Genomic DNA, 27,717 nt, shown 5'->3' on the forward strand with positions numbered 1-27,717 from the left:
TTAGGGCTGTGGTAGTCATTACATTGACGTAGGTTTGATACCCACCTCTGCTATAGCTCTTTTTTCTTCTGTAATTACCAAACAAAGTTCAAAGTTTAAAGTAACAAAGTCCCTTTTACGTTGTTGAAGTTATGAAATATCTTACTACTGTTGCCTGAAATCGCATTGAAAGTTTTGGAAACAAATTCACCTGCTTCATTTAAGTAATTTAAAATATAGCTTACTCTTTTTTGAACAAAAACATTTGAAGACACACATTGCAGATGACATGATTTTATTTTCTGAAAATACAAACTGCAGAACGTTTAAAATCTATGTAGAAAATGCTTCAAGCAGTTTCCTCAGCATTTCCGTATCGTAGAGTCCGATGATGACTTGCATTAATTTTTCCAATAAGATTTTTCCATTGTCATCATACTTTTCTAAAAGAAAGAAATATATATTGACATTAAGTTTACATGGAATGAAGTTTCTAAAGTAGATATTTCGTTCTGATGTTGAGCATTCCAAGATTAACGCGTATTTGCGATGGTAACGTTAAAGCACAGTGTTATGGGCGAGAGATACGACTAGAGATGTCACCAGAGGCGGACTAGCAAACTGAACCGGCCTGGGAATTTAAAAACAAAAGCCGCCCTCTTTTATCAAACCAAACTTTGTAGCCTGAACGCCAAGCTACAGTACAGTGCTCATTTCACAAATTATTTAGAAAAACTAGTTTATGTTGGATACAGGTCAATCATCATTCTGTTGTTTCCTAGTGTTGAAGGAGACAATTTGCCTTTGTTGACGACCATGAGCTTTCCTTACAGCACTTTCATCTCAGTCAGAAAATCAATCGATTTTTACATTGATCCAACATCTGCAGACGTTAGATCAATGTTAAAAATGACTGATTTTCTTCTTCTATTAATAATATAATTAATGTGTGTCCGAAATATTTTAATTTTTGTTTTGTCTGTTAGGAATAAAATTGTATTTGAATTTAGATAATATCTCATCGTTAGGGATCTTTGTTTTCATGAAGTTTTTAACATTTGCCTGGAGGCCTATGTCTACAGCTCGAAGGCATCGATCTATTTCTCTTTTTTTTGACGACACTGTCTATGTTTCAGTAGGCTATTCTATAAAAGTTTACTTTATTTTTTTTGTCGTATCCAGGCTTGCGACCGGTGATTGAAGATTTGGATTACGTGGACCGGAAGGCAAGAAAGCCAATCTTCGTGATCTGGCATGCCTTTAAGTGTCTTGCCAAAGGCACAACCGAATGCGCTTGAGTGGTGTCGAACCGGTGCCCTATCGAACGCTGGACCAGGGCTCTCGCCACGCGGTTATGCACTTATGCAGCTGTATGAAAGGGTTGACCAGATATAGCAATTTTAATAGCCTATCCTTTGAGGAATTAGTAAGTTTAAATTTTGATTGAATGAAACGTTTTTCATTTTCCCAATTGCAATTTCCATCCGTCTTAGAAGTTTATTGGCACACCTTTCATCTTCAGTGTCCATCATAAGAAAAGTGTCTACATTATGTATATTTTCATTATCAACTATAATTTGGAGCAGTGAAGAGCAACGTGGTCCAGGTGGACCACAAGTGGTCCACAGAGAATTTTCGGTGGTCCACGAATAAAATAATTCAAGACACACACACTTTGGGTAAAGTTATTTCCATATTGTTATGGTATTGTACCAATGCTAAGTTATTAGCAATTTAACTCCGTATTCACTGTGCTTCTGACATATCATTGGCCCCCGAACAATATTATAAATATGTGTTTACAATTTCTTGAGTAATCCCTATGTTTCGCCTTTGTTTACGATCAGCTGTTTTGCTATTTTTTCCGCGCTACGGAGATGAGTTGAAAGTGCTGAATAGTTACCAGTTAGCGGATAACATAACGATATTGGTAAAACTAACTGACTGAGTAATAGAACAGAAGACTGATTATCTTATGCCGTTGAAGTATATTCAGTGTGCATTGCCTGAGTAAGGTTGCTAACCAGTATGCTACCTGGCTTTTTTTAGGTTTCAAGTTGTTCTTAAAATGGCTCCTCCTGTTCATAAAAAAGCAAAAATAGTTATAAACAATTATAAATGTGATATAAAAAAAAAGGCTATGGTCAACAGAGATTTCAAAAAAAAATTTATGGTCCACAGTCACAAAAAGGTTGCTCATCACTGATTTGGAGTACTGGTAATCTACTGGAGCTTCTGATAATTTAGAGATTATCATTAATTTGGTTCTTTTAGCAATAACTTTTGTATTAAATTTTTTAGCAGTTGAATTAATTGTCAAATATATTTTGAAGATTTTTTTGCAATCCAACCGGAAATTGAAGATTTACTCACTATGCCCTCGGATTCCGCTAACAGAATATTAACACCAGCATGGTGTTAACTTGTGATGTTCAAACCATCAACCGTTATTCCTTTAACGTTATTGTTGCTTCGAAAAATCATTTCTGTATATTAATTAAATAGATATGGAGAAAGTAGGCTACACATGCTTGACGCATCCCAAGCATGATGCTAATTTCGTTAGAAATTCTTTATACTGTACAATACATGCGAATAAATAATTTTTGATTCCAGTACACAGGTCGATATTTGGTGCAAAATTAGCCTGAAGGCCTATGTGCCGTTATGTGCTTTAACTTTTTTTAGTACACAGCAAAAGACAGTGATTGCCGGACTGACACAGATCTAAAAACGTAACCGCCCCACTTTCGAAAATTCAAACAGCCCTCCAGGAAAGTTCTCGAACTCCCAGTGGGCTAATCCGTCCTTGGATGTCACATTATTTTGTAACTAAAATCTTTTAAAAATCACATTTTTTTACTCCATTCTCCACCAGACGACAATATATTGTAAGATTACCAAGCAGTAGCAGCCAGTAAAATGCTACTTTTAAAACCTTCAGTCAAACTGTTGAAAATAATCTTCAAACGTCTACCTACAGACTATGACCAGCCTTGCCGCATCTTATCAATTCTTATTTTCACTTGTTTACAAGTTTAAACAGATGCATTTGAAAAATATTGTTTTACAATTTCCAAATTTACCAAAATCTTTTGCTTTTTAATAATCCTCATCAGCGACAGCATCGAATAGGGCACCCTCGTCAAGTAAATAGCCTTCTTCATCACCTCGGCGGCGTTTTTTTCTGCATTTTTGTATACATCTGTCTCGTCGTTTGCAGTACCAGTTGAGGCATGGTGGGCATATTACGAAGCAAGGCACTCTAAAAAATAATTAAGTTATAAGCAATGTCATCAGAATAAGTTCAATTAAATGTTACAAACCTTTCTATTATTGCTTCAGCAGACAGAAGTATCACGCCAAAGAGCAAAGCGAACACAACCAACTTATTCATTGTTGATAGTTTTGTATCTAACTTAATGACAATATTCGACTTGCCGCGACTTATGTAGTTAGAAACGGGATGTCCGGAGCAAAACTAATTTTCCTGTTCATGTCATGATCTTTGATATATCGTTCAGTAGCTAAACAAAAACTGCACGGACAATTGAAGTTCAGTGAAGAATTCCAAATTGCAGATACGTAAAATAAAGATAATGCTAACGCCAATTTATTATTAACTTATCACAAATTAAGAATTTATTATCATTTGTAATCACCGACAGTGGCGTACGCAAACGGTAATCTTGTCTTATACGCTGTTGTTTTGTTGTTTTTGAAGGAAATTTTATTAATATTTTTTTTAGTATTTTTTGCAACAAATGCTTACTAATTAATCATAAAAACATAATTTATATTTTAGCATTAGTCCAGTAAATCAAAATTTGTTTGCAATTTTGTAGCAATTTGAGATTTGTTTTGAGCGGCCCAGTAATAAATTCATCAAGGATCTGTGCCGGACCCCGTTCAAGTGGTTGCCGGTCCCTGCTATTGAGTAAAACCAAGCCACTACAATGAGAAGTTAAAAATGTAAAACACCCTTTTGCTGCCTGATGCAATCTTGACGCAATTTACATGAAAATCCTCTGGCCAAGTATCTGGTGCAATATTTGTAGACAAAAAAATGCATTGCTCACGCAACTAACAGATTTTTAACACAAACAAAAAGTAGGCCTAATGTTACTGAAGCTTAGCCAATCGACTATCTTGTAGCCTTCATCTACATTCTGTTAAAGGCATGTTTTTGTTTCTGCCATAAAATAAACGCAGTTTAACATTGCCTTCTGCAATTTTTTTCAATCCTTTCCTCATGAATTTTTTTTGCGTGTGCCACTGATCACAAAGACAGCCTTCAACAATCAACAACTGAAGCTAATGCCGTGTTGACTGATGATTTGTAGATTCTTTTATGTGATTCTGTCACAATCAATATGCGAAGCCTCACGACAGGCTACATTTTGTCTTGACCGAGCGTAGCCTACTGTTTCGGTTATAGTCCTGTAGTGACCTCTGATTGCGAAATTTTATTATGTGACGTATTTCCAGAACATTCTGTATACGTGCAAGTCGGGAATATTCTTTTGCTTGCTTCTCATATTTTGCTAGGTGCAGGGTTTATGACGTCACAAGATCTTTGCATGTAGTGCAACTTGACAGAACAATGAGTTCTTATGATGTAATATTATCTAACCTTCTCGAAGTTACTAGACCAAGCAACCTGCTATAAATAGTGGTGTAATTTGCGTAATTATAATTGCTGTTGTAGTATTTGGTAATAAATGCAGAGATTGTTGTTGATTGAGAGTTGAAGTAATTGAATACTAGTAGATGAGAGTTGGTGTTGATATAAATTGTGATCGAAATTAGAGTTACATGAGAAGCTGTGAGTGAACCACGTTGAAGTCGATTATTTGTTGGAAGTGTTGAGCCGTTCGTTAAAGTCCTTCAAGAATTTTCATTTATCATTTCATTAGTAGAACTATTCGACCATTTAATTGACTACTTTTCGGTAATATCCCATTAAATTACGTCATTGAACCTTTCCAAGTCTCTTTCTTTGTAAGAGATAGAAAGAATCGTGACAGACTCCTACAATCAGTTAGGCGATTCGTTTTAACACATTTCTACATGGGTGAAGTATGCTCCATAATATATTAGTAATTATGTTATATAATATATTATTGTATATTATAGTGTATATTATTATTAATAATAAATTAATGCACTCTTTGTTTGATTCAATCCACAGCAAGTTTAAAAAGAAGAAATTTAATTTATTTGAAATCTTTTTTTATCAATTTATTTCAAATTAAAGCTGCACGGCCTAAAACCATGACAGCTGCACTTTTAATGATCGCTGAGTGGCAGCAGAGTTGTCATTACACACATTGCTTGTGAAACAACACTAACATCATTTCTTTGTCATAAACCTGTGTTCTCCAAAATTCATGAGCTGACTTCTAATTATTTTAGATCAAACTGTTCGTAAAAAGCAGATTATTTCTAAAAATGTTTATTTTCTTATACAATCACTTGTGGACCATATTGCGCTGTTCTGATTTGTGTTGGGGCGGTTTCAACTAATAAAAATCTGGATAGAATGGTTGGGATTGCTAGTCAGCATCAAAGTGCACATTAAATCGAATTTGAAAACTTCAATATTAGTTTGAAATTAAACAAATTGCTTTATTTTCGTGGTAAGGATAGTCGATGAGAAATGCGAGTTTGCCCACAATCTAACCGGGATGCCCATATTTGGTTCGGAAGTAGGAAAGGTTGCACACTCCTGCATTCAAGGTATGCATTTGTTGTTTATAAACTTAGTAGGGATGCTTTAAGCAAAGTTAGGCTATTGTAGAACGAGGCTAACCACCTGCTTAAATATAGTAACCGGTTTGTTTATCGCTGGTGGCTAGCCTAATTTTTAGTAGTCAACAGAAAACGGTTTCTACTGCTTGTTGGAACAACTGGCCAACCTATAGTTTTACGTTTAAACAATTAGCAAACAAAACTGTTGGTTTCATTTTGACAAAATTCCTTTTTGTTTTCTTTCATTAGAGATCGTAGCAATTTGGTTTCGTTATGCGCGTAAGTAAAAGAAATACAAAACGCTGATGCATGAGAATTGTAGCCTACAATGCAGAAAGAAAGCGTCACTCAGTGGCGTATCTTGGTTGGTTTAGCAGGGGAAGCAATAAAACTCGTGAGGGATCAGAGCGTACCGAAGGCACATGTTTTCTAGGGGAGTCCCTCTAGGGGTGCCCCTCCCCCCCCCGGAAAATGTTTTGCAAAATTACACTCAAATAATGGATTAAAGTGCTTTCAGGAAACACTTTTAGGGTAATATGTGTATAAAATTTATAAGCAGATAAACAGCTATTAACTTATTAAAGGTAGCTCTTACACACAAAAATGGGGCTAAAATTATAAAACACCAAAAACTCAGCTGCAGCTACCTACTGCTGTAGTAGCTTAAGCCAGAATTCATTTCAGTGAAGTTTAGCCTAGACCTCACATATCCTGTTTTATACCAAAATCTATCCAGCCAGGATAGCAGTGTAAAGCCAACATTTGGCTCAAACTTTTGCTTACTAGGCCGACATTATAACCATAACAGCTCCTTAATTTTTTTCAATCCAATAGAGTAGAGTTGCCAGACTATGAAAAGGTCTAAAAGCTAAAATAATACAAAAAACGGCCAAAACAAGGAAAATATTAATCAAAAAGGCCAAATGGATCATATATTTACCTGTTTCTACTAAAAATAATAAAATGTACATATATTTTATGACTTGTAGCGGATTTCAATAAATTGTAGCAAAACTAATTCTGAAAGTAGCCTATAGCCCCCAAAATAGCAAGTATAAAAGGACTGTAGCGGATGAGTTTTAATCCGCCACATTACGAGTATTAAGCAAGTATAGAACATGTATTGAACAATGTTGAACATGGTTTCATCTGGTAAGGGAACAATATTTGAGAAATATTGATTACTATGCATTTTGAAGAAGTAATTTAAAAAAGCCTAATTTGAGGAATTTGGCCAATCTGGTAACCCTGCGAGAGGGATGCAATTAAAAAGTTGCTTCCATAGATGAGTTAAAAGAAACGTAAATCGAGCAAACTTTTTGCTACCTTTTTTCCGTTCACTCAATTGTTTCTTATTATAGCAAAAACGAGAGCAAGGGAAGCGATACGAATCTTTGCTTCCGTAAGCTTCCAACTTTTTTAAAATTAAAACCGAGCTAAAATTATACGGGGACATGAGGTAGAAACCGTTCTAATTTGTATTCAGGTAAAAAAATTACGAAATCGTTTTACTGAAAAATATCATTTTTTCTTTTTTCAATTTTGACAGGGGAAGCAATGCTTTTCTTGCTTCCATTGAGGATACGCCCCTGGCGTCACTTTTTGTTTGTTACAATGGTAAATGGTGTGGTGTTGCTCAGCTATGTCTGTTCATGGCAGTCTGACTTCGCTTCATTCACAAACATTTGTGTCATTTCTAAAACAAAATGAACCTGGGATGCAAACTCTTTAGCTGGTGCTGCAGTGCCTGATGAAACCAACATGTTGATACTCTGCACTGTGAAGGTGGAAATTTTGGCTAGTGGTTTCTAGCTAACAAATGTAGTTTTTTACTTTGATTCTACGTTCGTGGACGTTAAATCAATGCAAAATGATTGAAATTTTGGTTCGGTTGCAGTTTTTGCAAGTTGTAAACGAAAAGACTTTAGTTGAGTTGATTCACGTGTTAACTTTTGAGTTGTACTGTGACGTGATTAGTTATTTTGCAGATTCCCGTTACACTTCAAACAAAATCAGCCTGGTTGAAACCCTGTAAAAATTCCATCTTATTATCGCTATCTATCTGAATCTGCACAATATGTTAAGCAAACAATTTGAAGACGTATTTTTAATAACTAAACAGTAAACACAGAAAACATTTATAAAATTTATTTTGTCGAAAGTTTGTTGCAAGCAATGTTGTCCAACTTGCACCATTTGTGGTTCACTTCCTCTTCTAAAGTTTCCCAATTAAACTTTAGGAAGTGTCGCTCATATCTTCTGCAAAAGAAAATAGAAATTACAAAAGTTAGTCCTGCCCTGACAAATCTTAACTTTGTGAGACAAACGCAATCTCACACAAAAATATTCCTATTGCTCGAGTTTTGAAAAATGTGTATTAAATTTTTAAATTGTACCAACTTTTTCTTAAGTTTACGTCCTTAAAGAAACTAACGTTAGTTGGCACATTATTTTTAATGTTTCATTTTCCTAGAAAAACAAATAACAAACTCGGAAGCTGAAAAGGCATAGCCCACACAGACCAAACTTATGAAGAATAAGAACGTAAAGACTTTTCATAAGTGGTTCAAAAATAAAGAGCCCAATATGAAATTTTTTATCTGATTAACCTGACGATCCAACCATTTTGCTCTTTGGTTATTTTATGGTTCCATGCTTTTGCAGATGATGATTTGATGCACTATTGTTTCTTAATTGTTAGCTTAGAGTTGTTTAAGCTTTAGACTAGTGGTAAGCTGACTTTCTAAATTGGAGGCAGATTTTTTTAAACAAACGTGAAGAATATTAAATTGGTTTTCAAAGCCAAACCAGCAATTCCCAATAACACAAGGTGAGATAAGAAAACACAAGAAGCCTGAGTTTCGCCCTTATAGTTTATGCTTGTCAGCTTCAGATAAACTACCTTCAAAATAAAACTTGTTTTTTAATCTACAATATTAAACTTGGACATTAGCCTACAGTAGTTTACTAAACCTTTACAAGTAGCAGGCTGAAAGTTAAATTGTTCAAAACGTAGATTAAGTCCAAAATTAACGAAATGGAAGCAACATCCCACTTGTTCAATTCTTTGTTAAATTAACTTTAACAACTTTAATCTGACCAATTTAAAATTACGCAAACATAGCTGTACAACGCTCACATTGTTCCTCAGTTATGATCAAGCATTTAATAGGCTATACAAAAATTATAAATCAATTAATTAAATAAACATAAACTTACGTTAAAAAAGCGCCCTCAACCATCAAGGCGTTCATCATCATGGGCATCAAGAGCAGCATCAGCATTATAGGCATAAGGATGAGCATCAGCATGGGCATATGGATTAGCATCAGCATGGGCATTAAAAAGAGAATCAGCATAGGCATAAAGAGCAGCATGCTCTTCATCTTTAGGTAGTACATTGCACGCTCTACACAATCTTCTTCGTCTTTGACATAATTTTCTAGGTTCAACAGGGCGGCATCTTCTGCATACATGTCGACAACGCTTCCTAGAAAAAAATAAAATGTTACTTTAAAGAAAATAAAAATAAAAGTCAAATGAAGATAGTTAATTTACGCACAATTTTATCAAATTAATATAAAAATATTAATTAAATGTTACAAACCTTCTTCTTTTTGCCTCCGCAGACAGAAGTAGCACGACAAAGAGCAAAGCGAACACAACCAACTTATTCATTGATGACAGTTTTGTATTTAACTTAATGACAATATTCAACTTGCCACGAGTTATATAGTCAGAAGTGGGATGTTCAGGGAAAAGCTAATTTTCTTGTTCCTGGCGTGATATTTGATCTTGCACAATAGCTAAACGAAAACTGAACGGATATTTGTAGATCGTTCGGTAGCAGAACAAATAAGTTGCAGATGTTATTGGGCTGCCATATGTTATATTTGTGGAGGATTTGTCCTCTTTTTTCAAGAAAATTAAGAAGTCCTCCCGAAGACACTCAATAATTCTCAAAAATTTTTCACTTGAATTTATTTTCAACGGGGTTTTATCTTTGTGTAACTTTTCTGGAACGGCTAGTGTTTGATTTTTAAAAATTTATTGTACCAAAACTTACATGCTAATTCATAGATTCTTCAAAAAATTGGTATTGGTTACCATGTTGAACTGTTCTTGTGGCGTAACCAACTGCATATATCCTTATTTAAGAAAAGGATTTATTGACTGGCTAAACTCACCAATTGTAGACATGATAATTTATGTTTATTTGTGTTATTAATAAAGGCGGTCTTAGCCTCGAAAACTATATTGAAACAACAGAGCATAAACAGGCTAGCCTACTGGAAATACAGCTTCATCTACGTTTGAAGTTACTGACTACTTTTGAAAATCTGGCATTAAGTCTGAAGATGGTTGCAGCCTCGAAAAATCTTGGGGTGTGAGTAGTTTGTCAGGTGTATCTTCAACGTATGATTCTTATGCTGCATTCATCAATAAATAAACCACTTCATTGGCAGAGCTCAAATGTTTTGATTGCATGCTTCTGTTTCAAACCAAAGAATGGAATAACCTTAAGCTGTGTGTGAAGCATCTGGCAGAGAAAAAAGAGATAAGGCTATTGATGATGCACCAAAGTTCGATCAATACAAAAGCTTGTGCAAAGGCGGCTTGAAACTAATGCATTTGCCTTTTCTAAAATGATGGCACATGAAAAATAGACATAATATTTAAAGTGGAATTTTTTAGTGAACAGTTAAAAATTCTTTGTCTAAATTATCGTTTATAATGCAAAAATGTAGAACTGATTTTTCTACGATACATCCACATGATGCAAGATAAGAGACAGCCTTCACTTGAAGCCGTTTCCATCATCATAAAACGGTTGTGTACAATTTCAATAATATTTCGTGTCCCTGATTTCGTGGAAGCAATTTTATGATCTCGTTAACCGTTATTTTCCAATTTATTTTCTTGGCCAAGAAAAAATTTTTTATTTTGGTTGTGTATTTTTTATAATGCTATTAAATATTATTTTGGTTAAATTTTTTTTAAAAAACATCCTTTTAATTTTTCTATTTATATTTATGGATGAATTGTGAGTGGTGAGAGCGCTGGAATGGCAATCAAAAGGGCGCCGGTTCGACACGGCTCATGAGCATGTAGCTGTGTCTTTGGCAGGATGCTTAAAGTGATGCCTGAAGGTGGACACGAAGATTGGCTTCCTTGCCTTCCCGTCCACTTAATCTAAATTTTCAACCACCAGGTGTAAGCCTGGATACGACAAAGAAAGAAAGAATCAATTTTGAATGTCCAAGACAGCAGCGGACGCAATGGGGGCAAGCATGTGTTCAGTTGCTCCTTTCAAAACCTAGAAACAGAAAGAACATGCAACATTGTCCTTCAATTTTGTAAACTTATTTCGTTTCGTTCCCTCAATCACATGTCATTGATTGAACGGCGGCATAAGGCATTGGTGTTTTATATCAGCAGCGGATTTGAGGAACAGAAATTGAGTTCCTCAAAAACTAAGGAAATACATAACTTTCCAAAGTAAAAATATTGCTCATTGAACTACATCAAGTTCTTAACCAATTTAACCAGGTCCAATGTTCATAGACGAATATAGATATAAAAGGATATCTGCGCTTTTGTAGCTTATATTACATCGGTTTCAAGGAGGTTATGACTTTCGCGTTTTGCTGTTTCTGCCTTTTTCCAAACCTTTGCAATGTTTGGCATAAAATCAACCGCGGTGCGTTATCATGAGTGCTGATGGTCGTGAAGGGAACACATCTTGATGCGTTTAGCTCATAGCAAAGAAGAGGAAGGCAAGCAAAAATAACTCCAAAAAAAAATCCTACCATGGGCGAAGCCATTTCAATCGCAACACATCAGGCCTTGCACCACTTACAAAAGTGTTACAATTTGACAATACGTCCATTGTACAACTGTCAATTGTCCACAAAACATTAATAAAAACTTCGTCAAAGACAAATCATAGGACTCTATCAGTCATTTGTCGTTTTGGCTTGGTGCATAAGAATGCTGATTTTGACCGAGGTTGAAAGCAATTGGAGCAGTGTGTTGTAGCATAGAAGTAAAGTGTTTGAGATGAAAAGACGTCAGAAAGTCGGTTTTTGTTCTACTTTCCCAAAAATAGCTTCAAACTTGAAATTCTTGAATTATAACATAAAGTAATACTAAACTAAACAAAAAGGACTTTTTCTCATAAATATAAGGCATTTTTGGGCGTTTTTACATTTCAAAGTAATTGCAGTAACATTTATAATTATTGCACTAAGATTAACATATATATAACTACCATTGCACGAAAATGTCTAACCACCTGAGACGAAATGCTTTTTGTGAAGGGCAGGAAGGTAGAACAATTACCAGTATAGGTTCAGAAAACTTGCAACGAATAAAAACTAAAATTCAAGAAATTTTACATTTCTAGCACATTTCCTACTGTGAAATATTTCACTACTAGTGTGGGGCGTCCTCATAAAACCCGTGTCGCTACAGATAGGGTTAAAGAGTGTGCCTTTCTTCAACACTAGGCTATAGGCTACTCTCTGCGGGACCTCGTGATAGGAAATAGTTTCCTGTTTATTTCGGTTTATAGTTTTGATAAAGAATCATATGTCTTAAAAATCAGCAAAAGATTGCCTATGAACAATACAAAGTCCCAAAGTCCATTTTGTTCCCAATCCAAAAAAAATGAGCTTTCAAGCAGTGATGAATCTAAAAAAATAATTGAGGTTCATCGTAGTTCTGCCAAAGTAAAAATCCCTAAAGAGAATGGATCTATGATTGTTGAAGACAAAAGATACAAATACTTTAGCTTGTTTCCATTTAAAAAATATTTGCTGGTGGGTGCTTTTGCACATTATGAGACTTTTTGATGTTTTTGGACTTTTTGCGATTTTTCACATTTTGTATTTTACCATAAGCAAAGTTAGGTATCTGCAGAGGTTAAAGGTAAAAGTTTTGGTTTAAAATTGCATTAAATTTTAAGCTATAGTTTGTGATGAATACAGAGGGATTTCTATCATTTATATTATGATGTTTTGATTTATTTATTGTGTTCATGTTATACTGTAATTGGAGACATTGGACGCGTTTCAAATACAAAGGTACTTTGGACATGGCCTACGCAGTGGCACTGACTTTTAGACCCGGAATGATTTGGTTACCGGAATCTATCGAAGGAGCCCATAAGGTTGAAGAAATCCATATAGTTTCCACCTCAGTGAATTCCACAACAAGTCTGTTTCATTGTGAAAAAAACTCTTAGGATGCACTTTCTTTGTCATTTTACTAGCACGCAACTCTCTTTAGATCTTGGACACATGACATAGATTAAGCTACTTGTCAATTTTTGCAGTTTGAAGTTTTGATAGAAAAGATACATTTATTTTTGCTTTGAATTTATACAATGATTTGAAAAAAGCCTTTTCTCGCGGTTCTGAGAGTGAAGACGTATGTGACCCCCTTGCAAACGATAGCGCAAGCTTCACGCGCTTAATTAAATGCACAAAACTCCATAAATAGACAACCATTTCAGCAGTTCCTTTCCACCGCCCTGATGGTATAGTCAGTTACGCGGCCAACTTTGTGAACAAAAAGAAGTTTAGATCAATAAAATAGTAGACTGAAATATGGAATCTCTAATGATGGATAAAAAACAATCTGTTTATGGTTAAAATCATAAAAGGGGATTTCCATCGACAACAGCATCTTTGAAACTTCGTGATCGGAAATGGTTTCCTGTTTTTTGTTCCTGTTTGATAAAGTATGGTAAGATTTGATAAACAATCATGTCTTGAAATATAGAAAAGATTTTCGATAAACAGTTGCAGTGCAACGCCCATTTGTTTTTCTGTATAAAAAAGAGCTTTCAAGCTCTATTGGATTCGGAAAAAAATATTTAAGGTTAATATCTTAGACAGCAAAATCCGTCATTTCTACATTGATTTAACATCTGCAAACGTTGAATCAATGTAAAAAATGAAGGGTTTTGCTGTCTGGGATTGTTTCGAAAAAGTGAAAGTTTAATAGTGAAAAATGTTTGTTGCGGACCGGCGAACACATCAGTAGAGGTCTGGGGACTTGCCTCCTAAAACTATTGAAATATATTTGCTTGTTGTGGATTGCACACTTTGAGAATCAAGAATATCAATTTTAAGACGTAGGCTACACTTTGCACTTGACCACATCGACCAAACAATAGCTAGATATGTGAAGTTAGAATTAAGAGTCCTAGTTGAAAATTAAACTAAAATTTACAACTTTTTTAGTGATCACAGAAGGATTTCAATAATTTAAGTATTTTAAACGTTTGAGTGAGAATGTGGATACAAGTCCAAGTGAATGCAACTTGAACACATGACGCACTTGCCTAGTTTTGCATAAGATGGAGACAATTATTTCTGCTTTTTGCACTTTTTCCAATGATTGTTTTGTGTATCACAATGAGCGGGTGCTGCACTGTTAACTGTTTATAGACGACGATCTTTCCTACATTTTACGACATGAATGATTGTTTATCAAATCCAACCATTCTTTGTTAAACAGGAAACCGTTTCCTATCACGACCTTTCAAAGAGAGAGTTGTCGGGACAAGGCCCTTCACGATTTTAACCTCAGAACAGATTGTTTTATATCCATTAAAGATGGCACATTTCAGTTTAACATGAAAATAATTATTACTTTTGACTCGTACAGAGAAGCTATAACAAAAATAGCAGGCTACCCTACTGCCGCCCTTCCCAATGACATCATTTTTGACTTTGAACAAAATTAGTATTAGAAGTTGTGATACATTGGATTTTGATTCATCGTTAAAAATACAATTATTTATTTTCATATTTGATCCAAATCTTCAATATCTCAAAAGGTGGATTCGATCCCAATACCTCACTACAGCTGCACGGTAGGCCTACTGGCGTTTTCTTTACTACAGTACTCTGGCTGGATATTTCATCAACTTATACCTACATTGTAAGACGACGATTGTTCCTTCACCTTTAGACGTGTCAATAGCCTTGCTTGAACATTCTTAAGGACAAATTGGTCATACAGTAGCACTATAAAACGAAGTAGAATCTGACCAAGATCGCACAAGTTAACTCAGTGGTTGCACGCCCGGCTCAAGATCATGTGGAGCTGGTTCGACTCTCGGGGTGTGCGCTTGAGCAACGCATTTCAGGACTGCTCTCCATTCAGCGGCACCTAGTGAAATAACCACGCGCACCGCGCGCATAACCACTGAACTAACCGGGCGGACTAAATGGCCAGTAGTTGGCTACCGCATGCAAATGACATTAGGCAATCCATCCACCAGTAGGCCTACTCACAAATGAACACCGGAAGGATGAACTTCAGATAACTAGCACCTCATAATCATCATCATCATCCAAAGTCGGTTTTGTCCTCGCTCATTGGGGGCGGTCGATTATTACCTTGCGGCGATTTCAACTAAAAGAAATCTGGATAGAATGGATGAATTTCGAGTCAGCTACAAAATACAAATTAAATCGATTCAAAAAAAACTTCAATATGAGTTTGAAATTAACCAAGTTTTCGTGGTAGGGATAGTCGATGAGAAATGTGAGTTTGCCCACGGTCTAACCAGGATACGTATAATTGGCTCGGCAGTAGGAAAAGTTGCACACTCCTGCTTTCAAGGTATGCATTTGTTGTTTATAAACTTAGTAGGGATGTTTGAAACAAAGTTAGGTTATTGTGGAACAAGGCTAACCAACCACCTGCTTAAATAAAGTAACCAGTTTGTTTATCGCTGGTGGCTAGCCTATTTTTTAGTAGTCAACAGAAAACGATTTCCACTGTTTGTTAGAACAACTGGTCAACATTTAGTTTTTACGTTTAAACGATTAGTTTGACGAATTTTTTTTGTCTTCTTTCATTAGAGATCATAGCAATTTGGTTGCGTTATGCGCGTGAAAGAAATATGAAACGTTAATGCATCCGAATCGTACAATACAGAAAGGAAGCGTCATTTTTGCTTGGTACAATGGTAAATGGTGTGGTGTTGTTCTGCTATGTCTGTTCATGATAGTCTGACTTCGCTTCATTGACAAATTTTTGCATGATTTCTAAAACTAACTGAACCTGGGATGCAAACTCTAGCTGGTGCTGCACTGCCTGATGAAACCACACTGTTGATCAAAAGGGTGAAAACCTTGGGGTGGAAATTTCCATGGGTGGAAATCTCTCGCGGCAAGGGTGGAAAGCGAAAAGAATGGTGGATATTTCCACCATCTAGAATTTAATCCACTCTAAACTGTGGAAATACACACGTTGTTAACAAGGAGGGTGGAAAGGTTAAGTTGGAACTTATTGAAGGTGGTTATTTCTCGCGGCAAGGGTGGAATGAAGGAAAGGGTGGATTTGTTCCACCCATCTAAAATTTGTTTACATCTCAAAATAGAGCTAATTAGCGTATAGCATCAGTAGCTTTGCGGTATGGCATGAAGAGAAGATTTCTACACTGTTTAATTTGAAAAAGTTGCAAAAGCTTTTTCAATTGCCTTTGTAGCCTAATTCAGTGCATTGTTTCTGCAATAAGCTAAAGCAGCTCATTAACCCAAAGTTAAATACAGATATGGTACTGTGGGTTAAAGATTATTTACTTGTAGCGTCTGTGGCATAACATGTGTGTTGTTAAAAATGCTTAGATTGCTGGTGTAGGCTATAGCTTATAAGCTTAAAGCGTCTTCGAAATGAATTTCTTTGAATGAAAAGAAGCTTTATTCCATAATCTGCAGTTTGAATTGAAATATCACTAAACGTTAGGCTAATACCAAAGAATAAAGGGAAAAAACAAATTTAAAAATTTATTTTGATACACAGTTTGATTATGAAAGACCTTATAGGCTATTCATTCATTGAGCGACGTACTTTCTATATTTAACGGTGCTGATGAGTTCCACTAATAATTCAAGCTAATACAAATAACAAAAGTAGGCCTACCCTACCAGCAAAACTGGTTTTATTTACATTGATTCAATGTCTGCAGATGTTGAATCAATGTAAAAAAGACCAGTTTTGCGGGCTGGGGCATGGGTTTCAAAAGAAGGAATTTTTTCCAGAAAGTTGAAAACGATGTACAAACAATATCAAATTATTTTTCATTTCGACGTCCTAATCAGAACGTCACCCCATAAAATATTGTGTTAACAATAGCTAAGTGGTAAAACACTATGAATAATGGCATATACCGCACCAAATGCTTTTTGCATTGCTTAAACAAAATACTAGTTTTTGCTTACTGCTTTGCAGTTGAAATTGATTTAATATTTAAAAAAACAAGCATTTTTATCGAAATTACCGTTTTGGAAATACTATTCAATGAGAAAGAACTTTCTAAAAGAAATCAAAATAAAAAATTAGTGGGCATGCAATGTAATCATATCCAATCAAAATGTTGGCAAAAACAAACACAAGCAATAATTTCATTGAAAATCTTATTATCTGATTGAGAAAACTTGTTGGAAATTCCTTCCTGGCAGTACTTCACAGTTGCAGATATTTTCAATCACAAAGAGAGGACTGGTCACCAGGGTCAAAAGTATGAATTTGCCACTTTTTATTGTGTTGTTGCCTGTAAATTATTTCATCCGCTTGGTGTCGCTAACTAGAAAGCTATTCGTGTAGGGAAATGCTTAGACGTATTCCGACAGCTGAATCATCGCTCTTTGATTTCGAGAAATTTAGGTTTGCTAAACTATTTCCAAAGTCTTGTCGGAGCAAACAAACGAGTTCAACTATAACAAATTTATGAGAAATGTTCAAAACAAATTTTATTCTATGAAAAAAAATTTTTTTTCACTGGAATGTCTTACAATTTTAAAATGAGTTTGTTTCAAGCAGTACTCCAATTTACTGTACGTTTGTGAACAATTGTAGAAACTGGGCAGCTTAATAGTTTTAGAAATGAGGAGTGTTCGAAACGAACTTTGCTAGTGAAACAAATATAAGGATTGTGCATTTATGCAAATATCGAATGACTAACTTTGAAATTACAGAATCAAGACCAAAACAAATATTGATTACCAAAGCCTATTGCTCACCATTCTTATGGAAAACCATGTTCTGCTGAAACACATCAGCTCAAATCTTACAAAATGTTGTCAGTAATCTGTTTTGTCCCAGAGCCCGTGATTTTTATCACAGAACAACATAACAGCTGTTAGACATTTGTCTTGACATTTAATCCAAGCAACAAATATGAAAAGAAGCAGACCCCCGACCCTTACACTGGGGAAGAAAGTTTTTACAAAGAAAATAATATACATTTATTATAACGATTTCCTCATGGGACATGTATGACATGAAGAATGATGTTGCGAACAATTTTTCACTTGCAAAATGACGATCAGCGATCACAAACTCCGAAACACAAGATCTCTCGTAAATTTATAAACTTAGTAGGGATGTTTGAAACAAAGTTAGGTTATTGTGGAACAAGGCTAACCAACCACCTGCTTAAATAAAGTAACCAGTTTGTTTATCGCTGGTGGCTAGCCTATTTTTTAGTAGTCAACAGAAAACGATTTCCACTGTTTGTTAGAACAACTGGTCAACATTTAGTTTTTACGTTTAAACGATTAGTTTGACGAATTTTTTTTGTCTTCTTTCATTAGAGATCATAGCAATTTGGTTGCGTTATGCGCGTGAAAGAAATATGAAACGTTAATGCATCCGAATCGTACAATACAGAAAGGAAGCGTCATTTTTGTTTGTTACAATGGTAAATGGTGTGGTGTTGTTCTGCTATGTCTGTTCATGACAGTCTGACTTCGCTTCATTGACAAATTTTTGCATGATTTCTAAAACTAACTGAACCTGGGATGCAAACTCTAGCTGGTGCTGCACTGCCTGATGAAACCAAACTTGTGGATACTCTGTACTTTGATGGTGGAAATTTTGGTTATTGGTTTCCAGCCAACAAATGTTTTTTTCTACTTTGAATCTACGTTCGTGGACGTTAAATCACTGCAAAATGATGGCTCGGTTGCAGTTTAATTTTTTGCAAGTTGTAAACGAAAAGATTTTAGTTGAGTTGGTTCACCTATTAACTTTTGAGTTGTAGCCCACTGTGATGTGATTAGTTATTTTGCGGATTCCTGTTATACTTCAAACAAAACCAGCCTGGTTACAACACTGTAAAGTTTCCATCTTATTATCGCTATCTATCTGAATCTGCACAATTTATTAAGCAAACGGTTTGAAGACGTATTTTTAATAACTAAACAGTAAACACAGAAAACATTTATAAAATTTCTTTTGTCGAAAGTTTGTTGCAAGCAATTATGTTGTCCAACTTGCATCATTTGTACTTCACTTCCTCTTCTAAAGTTTTCCAATTAAACTTTAGGAAGCGTCGCTCATATCTTCTGTAAAAGAAAATAGAAATTACAAAAATTTTTAGTCCTGCCCCGACAAATGTTAACTTTACGAGACAAGCGCAATCTCACAAAAAAATATTCCCATTGCTCGAGTTTTGAAAAACGTGTATTAAATTTTTAAATTGCAACCTACCGACGTTTTGTCAAGTTTACGTCCTTAAAGAAACTAATGTTAGTTGGCACATTATTTTTAATGTTTCATTTTCCTAAAAAAACAAATAACAAACTTGGAAGCTGAAAAGGCATAGCCCACACAGACCAAACTTATGAAGAAAAAGAACGTAAAGTCTTTTCATAAGTGGATCAAAAATAAAGAGCCCAAAATATAAAACTAAACTCATGAGCTTCAGCTTAGTATCTACATTTTGGGCTCGTTATTTTTTTTTATCTGATTAAGCAGGCGTTCCAACCATTTTGCTCTCTGGTGATTTTATGGTTCCATGCTTTTGCACATGATGCTTTGATACACTACTGTTTTCTTAATTGCTAGGTTAGATTTCTTTAAGCTTTAGACTAGTGGTAAGCTAACTTTCTGAATCGGAGCCAGATTTGTTCATCAAACCCAATAAACATTAAATTTTTTCTCAAAGCCAAACCATTAGTTCATAACAACACAAGGCGAGGCGGATAAAAAAAACACAAGAAGCCTGAGTTTCGTCTTATAGTTTTTGCTTGTCAACTTCAGATAAACTACCTTCATACAAAAAAAAACTTGTTTTTTAATCTACAATATTAAATTTGGACAATAATTTAATAAACCTTTACAAGTAGCAGCCTGGCAGTTAAATTGTTTAAAACGTAGATGAATTCCAAAATAAACGAAATGGAAGCAATATCCCACTTGTTCAATTCTTTGTAAAATTAACTTTAACAACTTTAATCTGACCACTTTAAAATTATGCAAACTGCTGTACAACGCTCATATTGTTCCTCAGTTATGATCAAGCATTTAATAGACTATACAAAAATTACAAATCAATTGATTAAATAAACATAAACTTACGCTAAAAAAGCGCCCTCAACCATCAAGGCGTTCATCAGCATGGGCATCAATAAGAGGATCAGCATGGGCATCAAAATGAGGATCAGCATGGGCATCATAATGAGGATCAGCATGGGCATCGTAATGAGGATCAGCATGGGCATCAAAAAGAGGATCAGCATGGGCATCATAATGAAGATCAGCATGGGCATCAAAAAGAGGATCAGCATGGGCATCATAATGAGGATCAGCATGGGCATCATAATGAGGATCAGCATGGGCATCATAATGAGGATCAGCATGGGCATCAAAAAGAGGATCAGCATGGGCATCATAATGAGGATCAGCATGGGCATCATAATGAGGATCAGCATGAGCATCATAATGAGGATCAGCATGGGCATCATAATAAGGATCAGCATGGGCATCAAAAAGAGGATCAGCATGGGCATTATAAGGAGGATCAGCATGGGCATCATAATGAGGATCAGCATGAGCATCATAATGAGGATCAGCATGGGCATCATAATAAGGATCAGCATGGGCATCGTAATGAGGATCAGCATGGGCATCATAATGAGGATCAGCATGGGCATCAAAAAGAGGATCAGCATGGGCATCATAATAAGGATCAGCATGGGCATCATAATGAGGATCAGCATGGGCATCAAAAAGAGGATCAGCATGGGCATTATAAGGAGGATCAGCAGATGCATAAAGAGCAGCATGCTCTTCATCTTTAGGTAGTACATTGCACGCTCTACACAATCTTCTTCGTCTTTGACATAATTTTCTAGGTTCAACAGAACGGCATCTTCTGCATACATGTCGACAACGCTTCCTAGAAAAAAATAAAATGTTACTTTAAAGAAAATAAAAATAAAAGTCAAATGAAGAAAGTTAATTTAAGCACAATTTTATCAAATTGATATAAAAATATTAATTAAATGTTACAAACCTTCTTCTTGTTGCCTCCGCAGACAGAAGTAGCACGGCAAAGAGCAAAGCGAACACAACCAACTTATTCATTGTTGATAGTTTTGTATTTAACTTAATGACAATATTCGACTTGCCACGAGTTATATAGTCAGAAGTGGGATGTTCTGGGAAAAACTAGTTTTCCTGTTCCTGTCATGATATTTCATATCTCGCACAATAGCTAAACGAAAACTGAACGGATATTTGTAGATCGTTCGGTAGCAGAACAAATAAGTAGCAGATGTTATTGGGCTGCCATATGTCATATTTTTGGAGGATTTGTCCTCTGTTTTCAATAAAAGTGAAGTTGTCCTCCGAAGACACTCAATAATTCCCAAATATCTTTCAATTGAATTTATTTTCAACGGGATTTTATTTTTGTGTAACTTTTCTGGAACGGCTAGTGTTTGATTTTTAAAAGTTTGTTGTTCCAAAATTTATTTGCTAATTCATAGATTCTTCAAGAAATTGGTATTGGTTACCTTGTTGAACTGTTCTCGTAACGTAACCAACTGCGTATACCCTTATTTAAGAAAAGGATTTATTAACTGGCTATATTCATCGATTGTAGACATGATAATAAGTTTATAAGGTTATTTATGTTATAAATAAAGGCTGTCTTAGCCTCGAAAACTATATTGAAACCACAGAGGATAAACAGGCCATTGGAGATACAGCTTCATCTACGTTACTGACTATTTTTGAAAATCTGGCATTAAGTCTGAAAATGGTTGCAGCCTCGAAAAATCTTGGGGTGTGATTAGTTTATCAGGTGTATCTTCAACGTATGATTCTTATGCTGCATTCATCAATAAATAAACCACTTCATTGGCAGAGCTCAAATGTTTTGATTGCATGCTTCTGTGTCTAACCAAAGAATGGGATAACCTTAAGCTGTGTGTGAAGTATCTGACAGAGAAAAAAGAAATAAGACTATTGATGATGCTACAATTTTCAATCAATACCAAAGCTTGTGCAATTTGTGCAAAGGCGGCTTGAAACTATAATCCATTTGCATTTTCTAAAATGATGACACATAAAAAATGGACATTCTATTTGAATAAGGCTTTCTGATGATCCATTAGGTGAAACAGGCTGTTCAGGATTCAGATAGTAATAACTATATTTGATTTTAAAAATGGACATAATATTTAAATATTGCAGTACCGTGGAATGTTTTAGTGAACAGTTAAAAATTCTTTGTCTGAATTATCGTTTATAATGCAAAAATGTAGAACTTATTTTTCTACGATACAGCCACAATGGTGCAAGATAAAAAACAGCCTTCACTTGAATCCGTTTCCATCATCATAAACCGGTTGTGTACAATTTCAATAACAATTCATGGAAGCAATTTTGTGATCTCGTTAACCATTTACTTCCCAATTTATTTTCTTGGCCAAGAAAAAAAAGATTTTGGTTATATGTTTTTCATAATGCTATTGAATATTATTTCGGTTAAATTTTTTGAAGAAAACATCCTTTTAGTTTTTTCATTTATATTTATGGATGAATTCATCATTCGGGCATGACATCAGATTTGAATGTCCAAGACAGCAGTGGACGCAGTGGGGGCAAGCATGTGTTCAGTTGCTCCTTTCAAAACCAAAAAGAGAAAGAACAATGCAACATTGTCCTTAAATTATGCGAACTTATTTCGTTTCTTTCCCTCAACAACATGTCATTGATTGAAAGGCGGCATAAGGCATTGGTGTTTTATATCAGCAGCGGATTAGAGGAACAGAAATTTGGTTCCTCAAAAACTAAGGAAATACACAACTTTCCAAAGTAAAAATATTGCTCATTGAACTACAGCAAGTTCATAATCAAATTAACCAGTTCCAATGTTCATAGACGAATATAGAGATAAAAGGATATCTGTGCCTTTGTAGCCTATATTACATTGGTCTCAAGCACGTTATGACTTTCGCGTTTTGCTGTTTCTACCTTTTTCCAGACCTTTATCAAGAGTGCCGATGATCGTGAGGAGAACACATCTTGATGCGATTAGCTTATAGCAAAGATGAGCAAGGCAGGCAAATAAAACCCCACAAAGAAATCCTACCATGGGCGAAACCATTTCAGTCGCAACGCATCAGGCCTTGCACCACTTACAAAAGTGTTGCAATTTCACGATACGTCCATTGTAAAACTGTCAATTGTTCATCATCATCATATTGTTCCTTCCTCGTATGGAGGGTTGGATACAATGCGCCATTGTTCTCGACCATGAGCTGTGCGTACTGCACTTTCATAACTTAATTTTGTCCATTTAGTGATGTTTGTTGTCCAAATCATTCTTGGTCTGCTTTTACTTCTTTTACCGTTTGTCTTCCCTTCTATTAATGATCTTTGTAATGAATTTTGCCTTATTGTGTGTCCGAAATACTTCAATTTTCTTCTTTTGACTGTTTGTAAGAGCATTTTTCTTGAATTGAATTTGGAGAGTACTTCATCGTTAGTGATCTTTTGTTTCCATGAAATTTTTAACATTTGCCTGTATGTCCAGAGCTCGAAGGCATCGATCCGTTTCTCCATTTTTTGTGACATTGTCCAAGTTTCGGAATTGTATAATAGGGTCGACCAAATATAGCATTTTAATATCCTGAGACGAGTTGATAAATTTAAACGTTGATTGGTTAAAATATTTTTCATTTTTCCAAATGTAGTTCTTGCAATTTCTATCAGTCTAAGAATTTCATGATCACACCTCCCATCTTCAGTTATTAAATGACCAAGATATGAAAAAGATTTTACTTTTTGTATAATTTCGTTGTCAATTATAATTTGGAGTACTGAAGTGTCTGGTGATTTTGAGATTATCATTGATTTGGTCTTTTTAGCGTTGATTTTCATATTAAATTCTTTACCAATTGAGTTAACATTGTCCAATATTTCTTGAAGATCTTCTTGTGATTCAGCCAAAAGAACAGTATCATCAGCATAGCGTAAATTTGTTATGTTTAAGCCACCAACTTTTACTCCTCTCATATCATCAATGGATCGAAAAATCATTTCTGTATATAAATTAAAAAGACATGGAGAAAGTACACATCCTTGGCGTACTCCACGCTTGATATCAATTCCTTTAGACAAATCTTTTTCCATGCGAATAAATGCTTTTTGATTCCAGTACAAATTGATAATAAAACGTAAGTCTTTGCCATTCATACCAATATTGGACAAACAATGAATCAGTTTCTCATGGTTAAGTCTATCAAATGCTTTCTCATAATCAATAAAACATGCATATACATCTTTATTTACTGCATTGTAACTCTCACAAATTGTTCTGAAGTTAAGTATACCCTCTCGTGTTCCTTTACCAGTTATAAATCCACTTTGAGTCATGCTAACCTCATTCTCAATAGATTTTCGATTTCTTAATAAAATTATTCTCAACAAAATTTTCAGTACATGACTGATCAAACTTAATGTTCTAAAGTCACTGCAGTTCTTTGCTTTGGATTTCTTTGGTAGTCTGACAAAAACAATTTCATTCATTTCTTTAGGTATAAATCCAGTCATATATATTTCATTACATAATTTGTGTATGCGTTTTAAACTTATGCCATTGAGTGCTTTTAGCATTTCTGGATAAATGTTATCCTTTCCTGCAGCTTTATTACATTTCAGATCTTGAATGGCTTTCTCAACTTCAGATATCAATATTTCTTCTTCTTCATTATTGGTAATTTCAGGCATACATGTTCTATCATCATCATATAACTCTGTTACATACTCTTCCCATCTACTCTTTATATCCTCTTCCTGAAATAACATTTTTCCTCCACTATCCATGATGCAGCTGTTTGCTTGTTCAACTTTCTTCAAACATGTTAGCTGTTTAACTTTATTGTGTAATTCAAGTGACTTATGAGATGCTTCTAGATGTTCTATTTCACTGCATTGATTTTCCCACCACCTTTGTTTAGCATCTTTGCATAACTGGGATATTTCCTTATTTAAAGCTTTATATTTCTTGTGATTATTGAATTTGTTTTTCTTTCTCTGTTGCATTAAGTCAAGTATCTTCTCAGTAATCCAAGGCTGTTTAATATTTTTCCTCTTTGATGGTAGAATGTTAGTAGCTGCATCATTTAAGGTTTCTTTAATTTCATTCCAACTTCTATCTATAGTTTCTTGTGTAATTACTTGAGGAATTTCTGTTTGCTGTAATAATTCAAATTTATTGTTTACTGTAATACTGAATTTCTCTCGATATTGTTCGTTTTTAAGCATGTTCATGTCGGTATGTTCTGACATATTTGTTCTTTTCACTCTTTTTAGCTTTATTTGGATTTTCATAACAACTAGATTGTGGTCAGACATTATGTCACATCCTGGATACGTTTTAACTTGTCTTACTGCATTTCTGAACCTCTGGTTTATCATAACATAGTCAATTTGATTCCGAAATTGATAACCTGGACTTTGCCATGTATACAACCGCCTAGCAGGATGTTGAAAAAGAGTGTTCGCTATTACTAAATCATTAAGTTTACAAAATTCCAGCAACCTTCTTCCACGTTCATTTAAATTGCCAAATCCATAACGACCAGTTGTGGGATATTCATGATGATCACCCACTATTGCATTAAAATCGCCCATTACTATATTAACTTCTCCACTTTTAGTATATTTAAGTACATCCTTTATTGACTCATAAAACAACTCAATTTCTTCATCGGTATGTTCTTGGGTTGGTGCATAGATTTGTAATATATTTACATTAAATGGTGCTGTAGACAATTTAATCATCATAACTCTGTTAGAAATTGGCCAATATCCAATGACTGAGTTAGCTATTTCTTTTTTCATTATCATACCGACGCCGTACATATGCTGTTCTCCTCCTGAATATACAAAAACAAATCTATCTTCTGTCACTTTACCATCACCTATCCATCTATAGTTTCACTTATCCCAATTAAATCAAAGTTCATGACCGACATCTCTTGTTTTAAATTTTCGTATCGACCTGCTTTATAAAGGGTTCTTACATTCCATGTTCCTATTTTGAGTGCCCTTTTTCTAGTATTCAGCAGTCTACCATCAGACTTATGCCTTCCAGAGGGATTTGGGCATAAGCCATCATCACGAGCAGCTGTGCACATAGAAGAGGTTTCTCCTTCCCTGTAGCTTTTAGGGGACTTCACAGCAGGGGGCCCTGATCAGTCTCCATGACTCATTTTCGTTTTAATAGCTAGCATTGTTTACTATGGAATATATACTTGGTAAGGCTCCAATCTTTTCCAAGGTGACCAGCCACTGTACTCTAAACGTCAAAAGTGTGCCTAAACGGGTCACATCGTTTTGCTATCATGCCTTCCAAGCCATTGACTATTTATGGTTCTTCTGCCTTTTCAGCCATTCTAGACTTTATGCACTTAAAGGGATTGACTTCCCTACCATGTTAAAGCTGTTCTAACATGCGCCTCATTTAGTTTAGCCAGCATTATGCCGTTACCAGGGTGTGGCCGTTGGTGTGCATTACCAACTTCGTGGAGCCATAAATGAGACTTAACAAACAATGCTTGATATGAACGACTCGGTTCAATTGTTCACAAAACATTAATAAAAACTTCGTCAAAGGCAAGTCATAGAACTCTATCACTCATTTATGGTTTTGGCTTGTTGCTTAAGAATGCTGATGTTAAACGAAGGTTGAAATTAATTGGAGCACTGTGTTGTAGCATAGGCCTAAGTCAAGACGCAGCATCCACCCATGCTGCAAACGACTTCTACAGTAGCCTACAGTAGGCTAGAAGACAGCATTAGGAAAAGTTTGGAGAGATTTGAAAAATCACTGATATTCATCACCTTTGATGTGATTATCACTTTTTAAATAAAAACAAACTAACTGACCATGGGCGCCGATCGCTCTTAAAAATTGGTGGGGACATTTACAAGGAAAGGTAGAAAGGCGCGACGAGCGAAAGCGAGCTGGAAAGATCGGGGTCTGTTCTGACAAACAAACAAATGCAGTAGGTACAAGTCTAATGCGATGTATAAATATTTTAATTGTCAGTGTCAGCATTGGACAGCAGACGTCCAAACACTGCAACTTGGCAACGAGTCTCCGGCGAATTAAAAACGAAGTCCTTGGAGAGGTTGATTGAATTCAAAACTGTGTTGTGCACATAGCAGACCATTGCATGATTTAGCCGTTTCTGTGTCATGGTAGATCGCAATCAAGTTTTGACAAGAGCTGGCTGGTTAAAAAAGTTCCACTTGCGGAAACAATTGCCGAACAGCGGATGACATCTTCTTGAATATCATTCAAAAATCTTCCACCGACTTATTCCATTGTACTGCTTTCGAGAGAAGCATAATTCTTGTGCAAGGGACTCTGTGTCAGAGAACTCAGGATAATCGTCTCGTCTACCACATGTGATTGTAGCTTTCCACTACAGAGTGATTTTTGTAGTAGAATTTTGTAGTGCTCAAGATCGGTCGACTTGAAATAATCAGTAAAATTTTGCTGCGCGCTGTCAATGACTGCAAAATACTCTGACCGATATTTCGTCTCTGGTGTTTGAAGTTAAAGAGGTTGACCATGGCCATGCTGAAGACGGTTTGGGATCTTTCTGAGACGTGACAGTTTCAATGACTCAAGGTTGCAATCCTTTATTAGCCTCTCAG

At 35.3% G+C, this 27,717-nt stretch overlaps 1 protein-coding gene and 1 long non-coding RNA gene across 3 annotated transcripts; both read right to left on the reverse strand.

Moving 5' to 3' along the window:
- Positions 1 to 263: 263 nt before the first annotated feature.
- Positions 264 to 3,387, reverse strand: LOC145785072 (uncharacterized). The gene is made up of 3 exons (XR_014291114.1): positions 3,306 to 3,387; positions 3,066 to 3,244; positions 264 to 422 (listed from the first exon to the last, which is right to left on the reverse strand). It is a non-coding gene; the product is annotated as an uncharacterized LOC145785072 (long non-coding RNA).
- Positions 3,388 to 7,867: 4,480 nt separating this feature from the next.
- LOC145785648 (uncharacterized) lies at positions 7,868 to 21,134 on the reverse strand. 2 transcript variants are annotated; one of them, XM_082597330.1, is made up of 3 exons: positions 21,053 to 21,134; positions 20,116 to 20,935; positions 7,868 to 7,989 (listed from the first exon to the last, which is right to left on the reverse strand). In XM_082597330.1, exons 1-2 carry the CDS (start codon positions 21,121 to 21,123, stop codon positions 20,131 to 20,133), a joined length of 876 nt encoding a protein of 291 aa, XP_082453456.1. In that variant the 5' UTR covers positions 21,124 to 21,134; the 3' UTR covers positions 7,868 to 7,989; positions 20,116 to 20,130. The 2 variants fall into 2 exon arrangements, with proteins under 2 accessions (XP_082453456.1, XP_082453455.1); XM_082597329.1 differs by lacking the exon at positions 7,868 to 7,989 and adding an exon at positions 18,965 to 19,100.
- Between the last annotated feature and the right edge of the window lie 6,583 nt (positions 21,135 to 27,717).

Source organism: Aplidium turbinatum, chromosome 16 (genome assembly GCF_918807975.1).
Source record: "Aplidium turbinatum chromosome 16, kaAplTurb1.1, whole genome shotgun sequence".
NCBI lineage: Eukaryota > Metazoa > Chordata > Ascidiacea > Aplousobranchia > Polyclinidae > Aplidium > Aplidium turbinatum.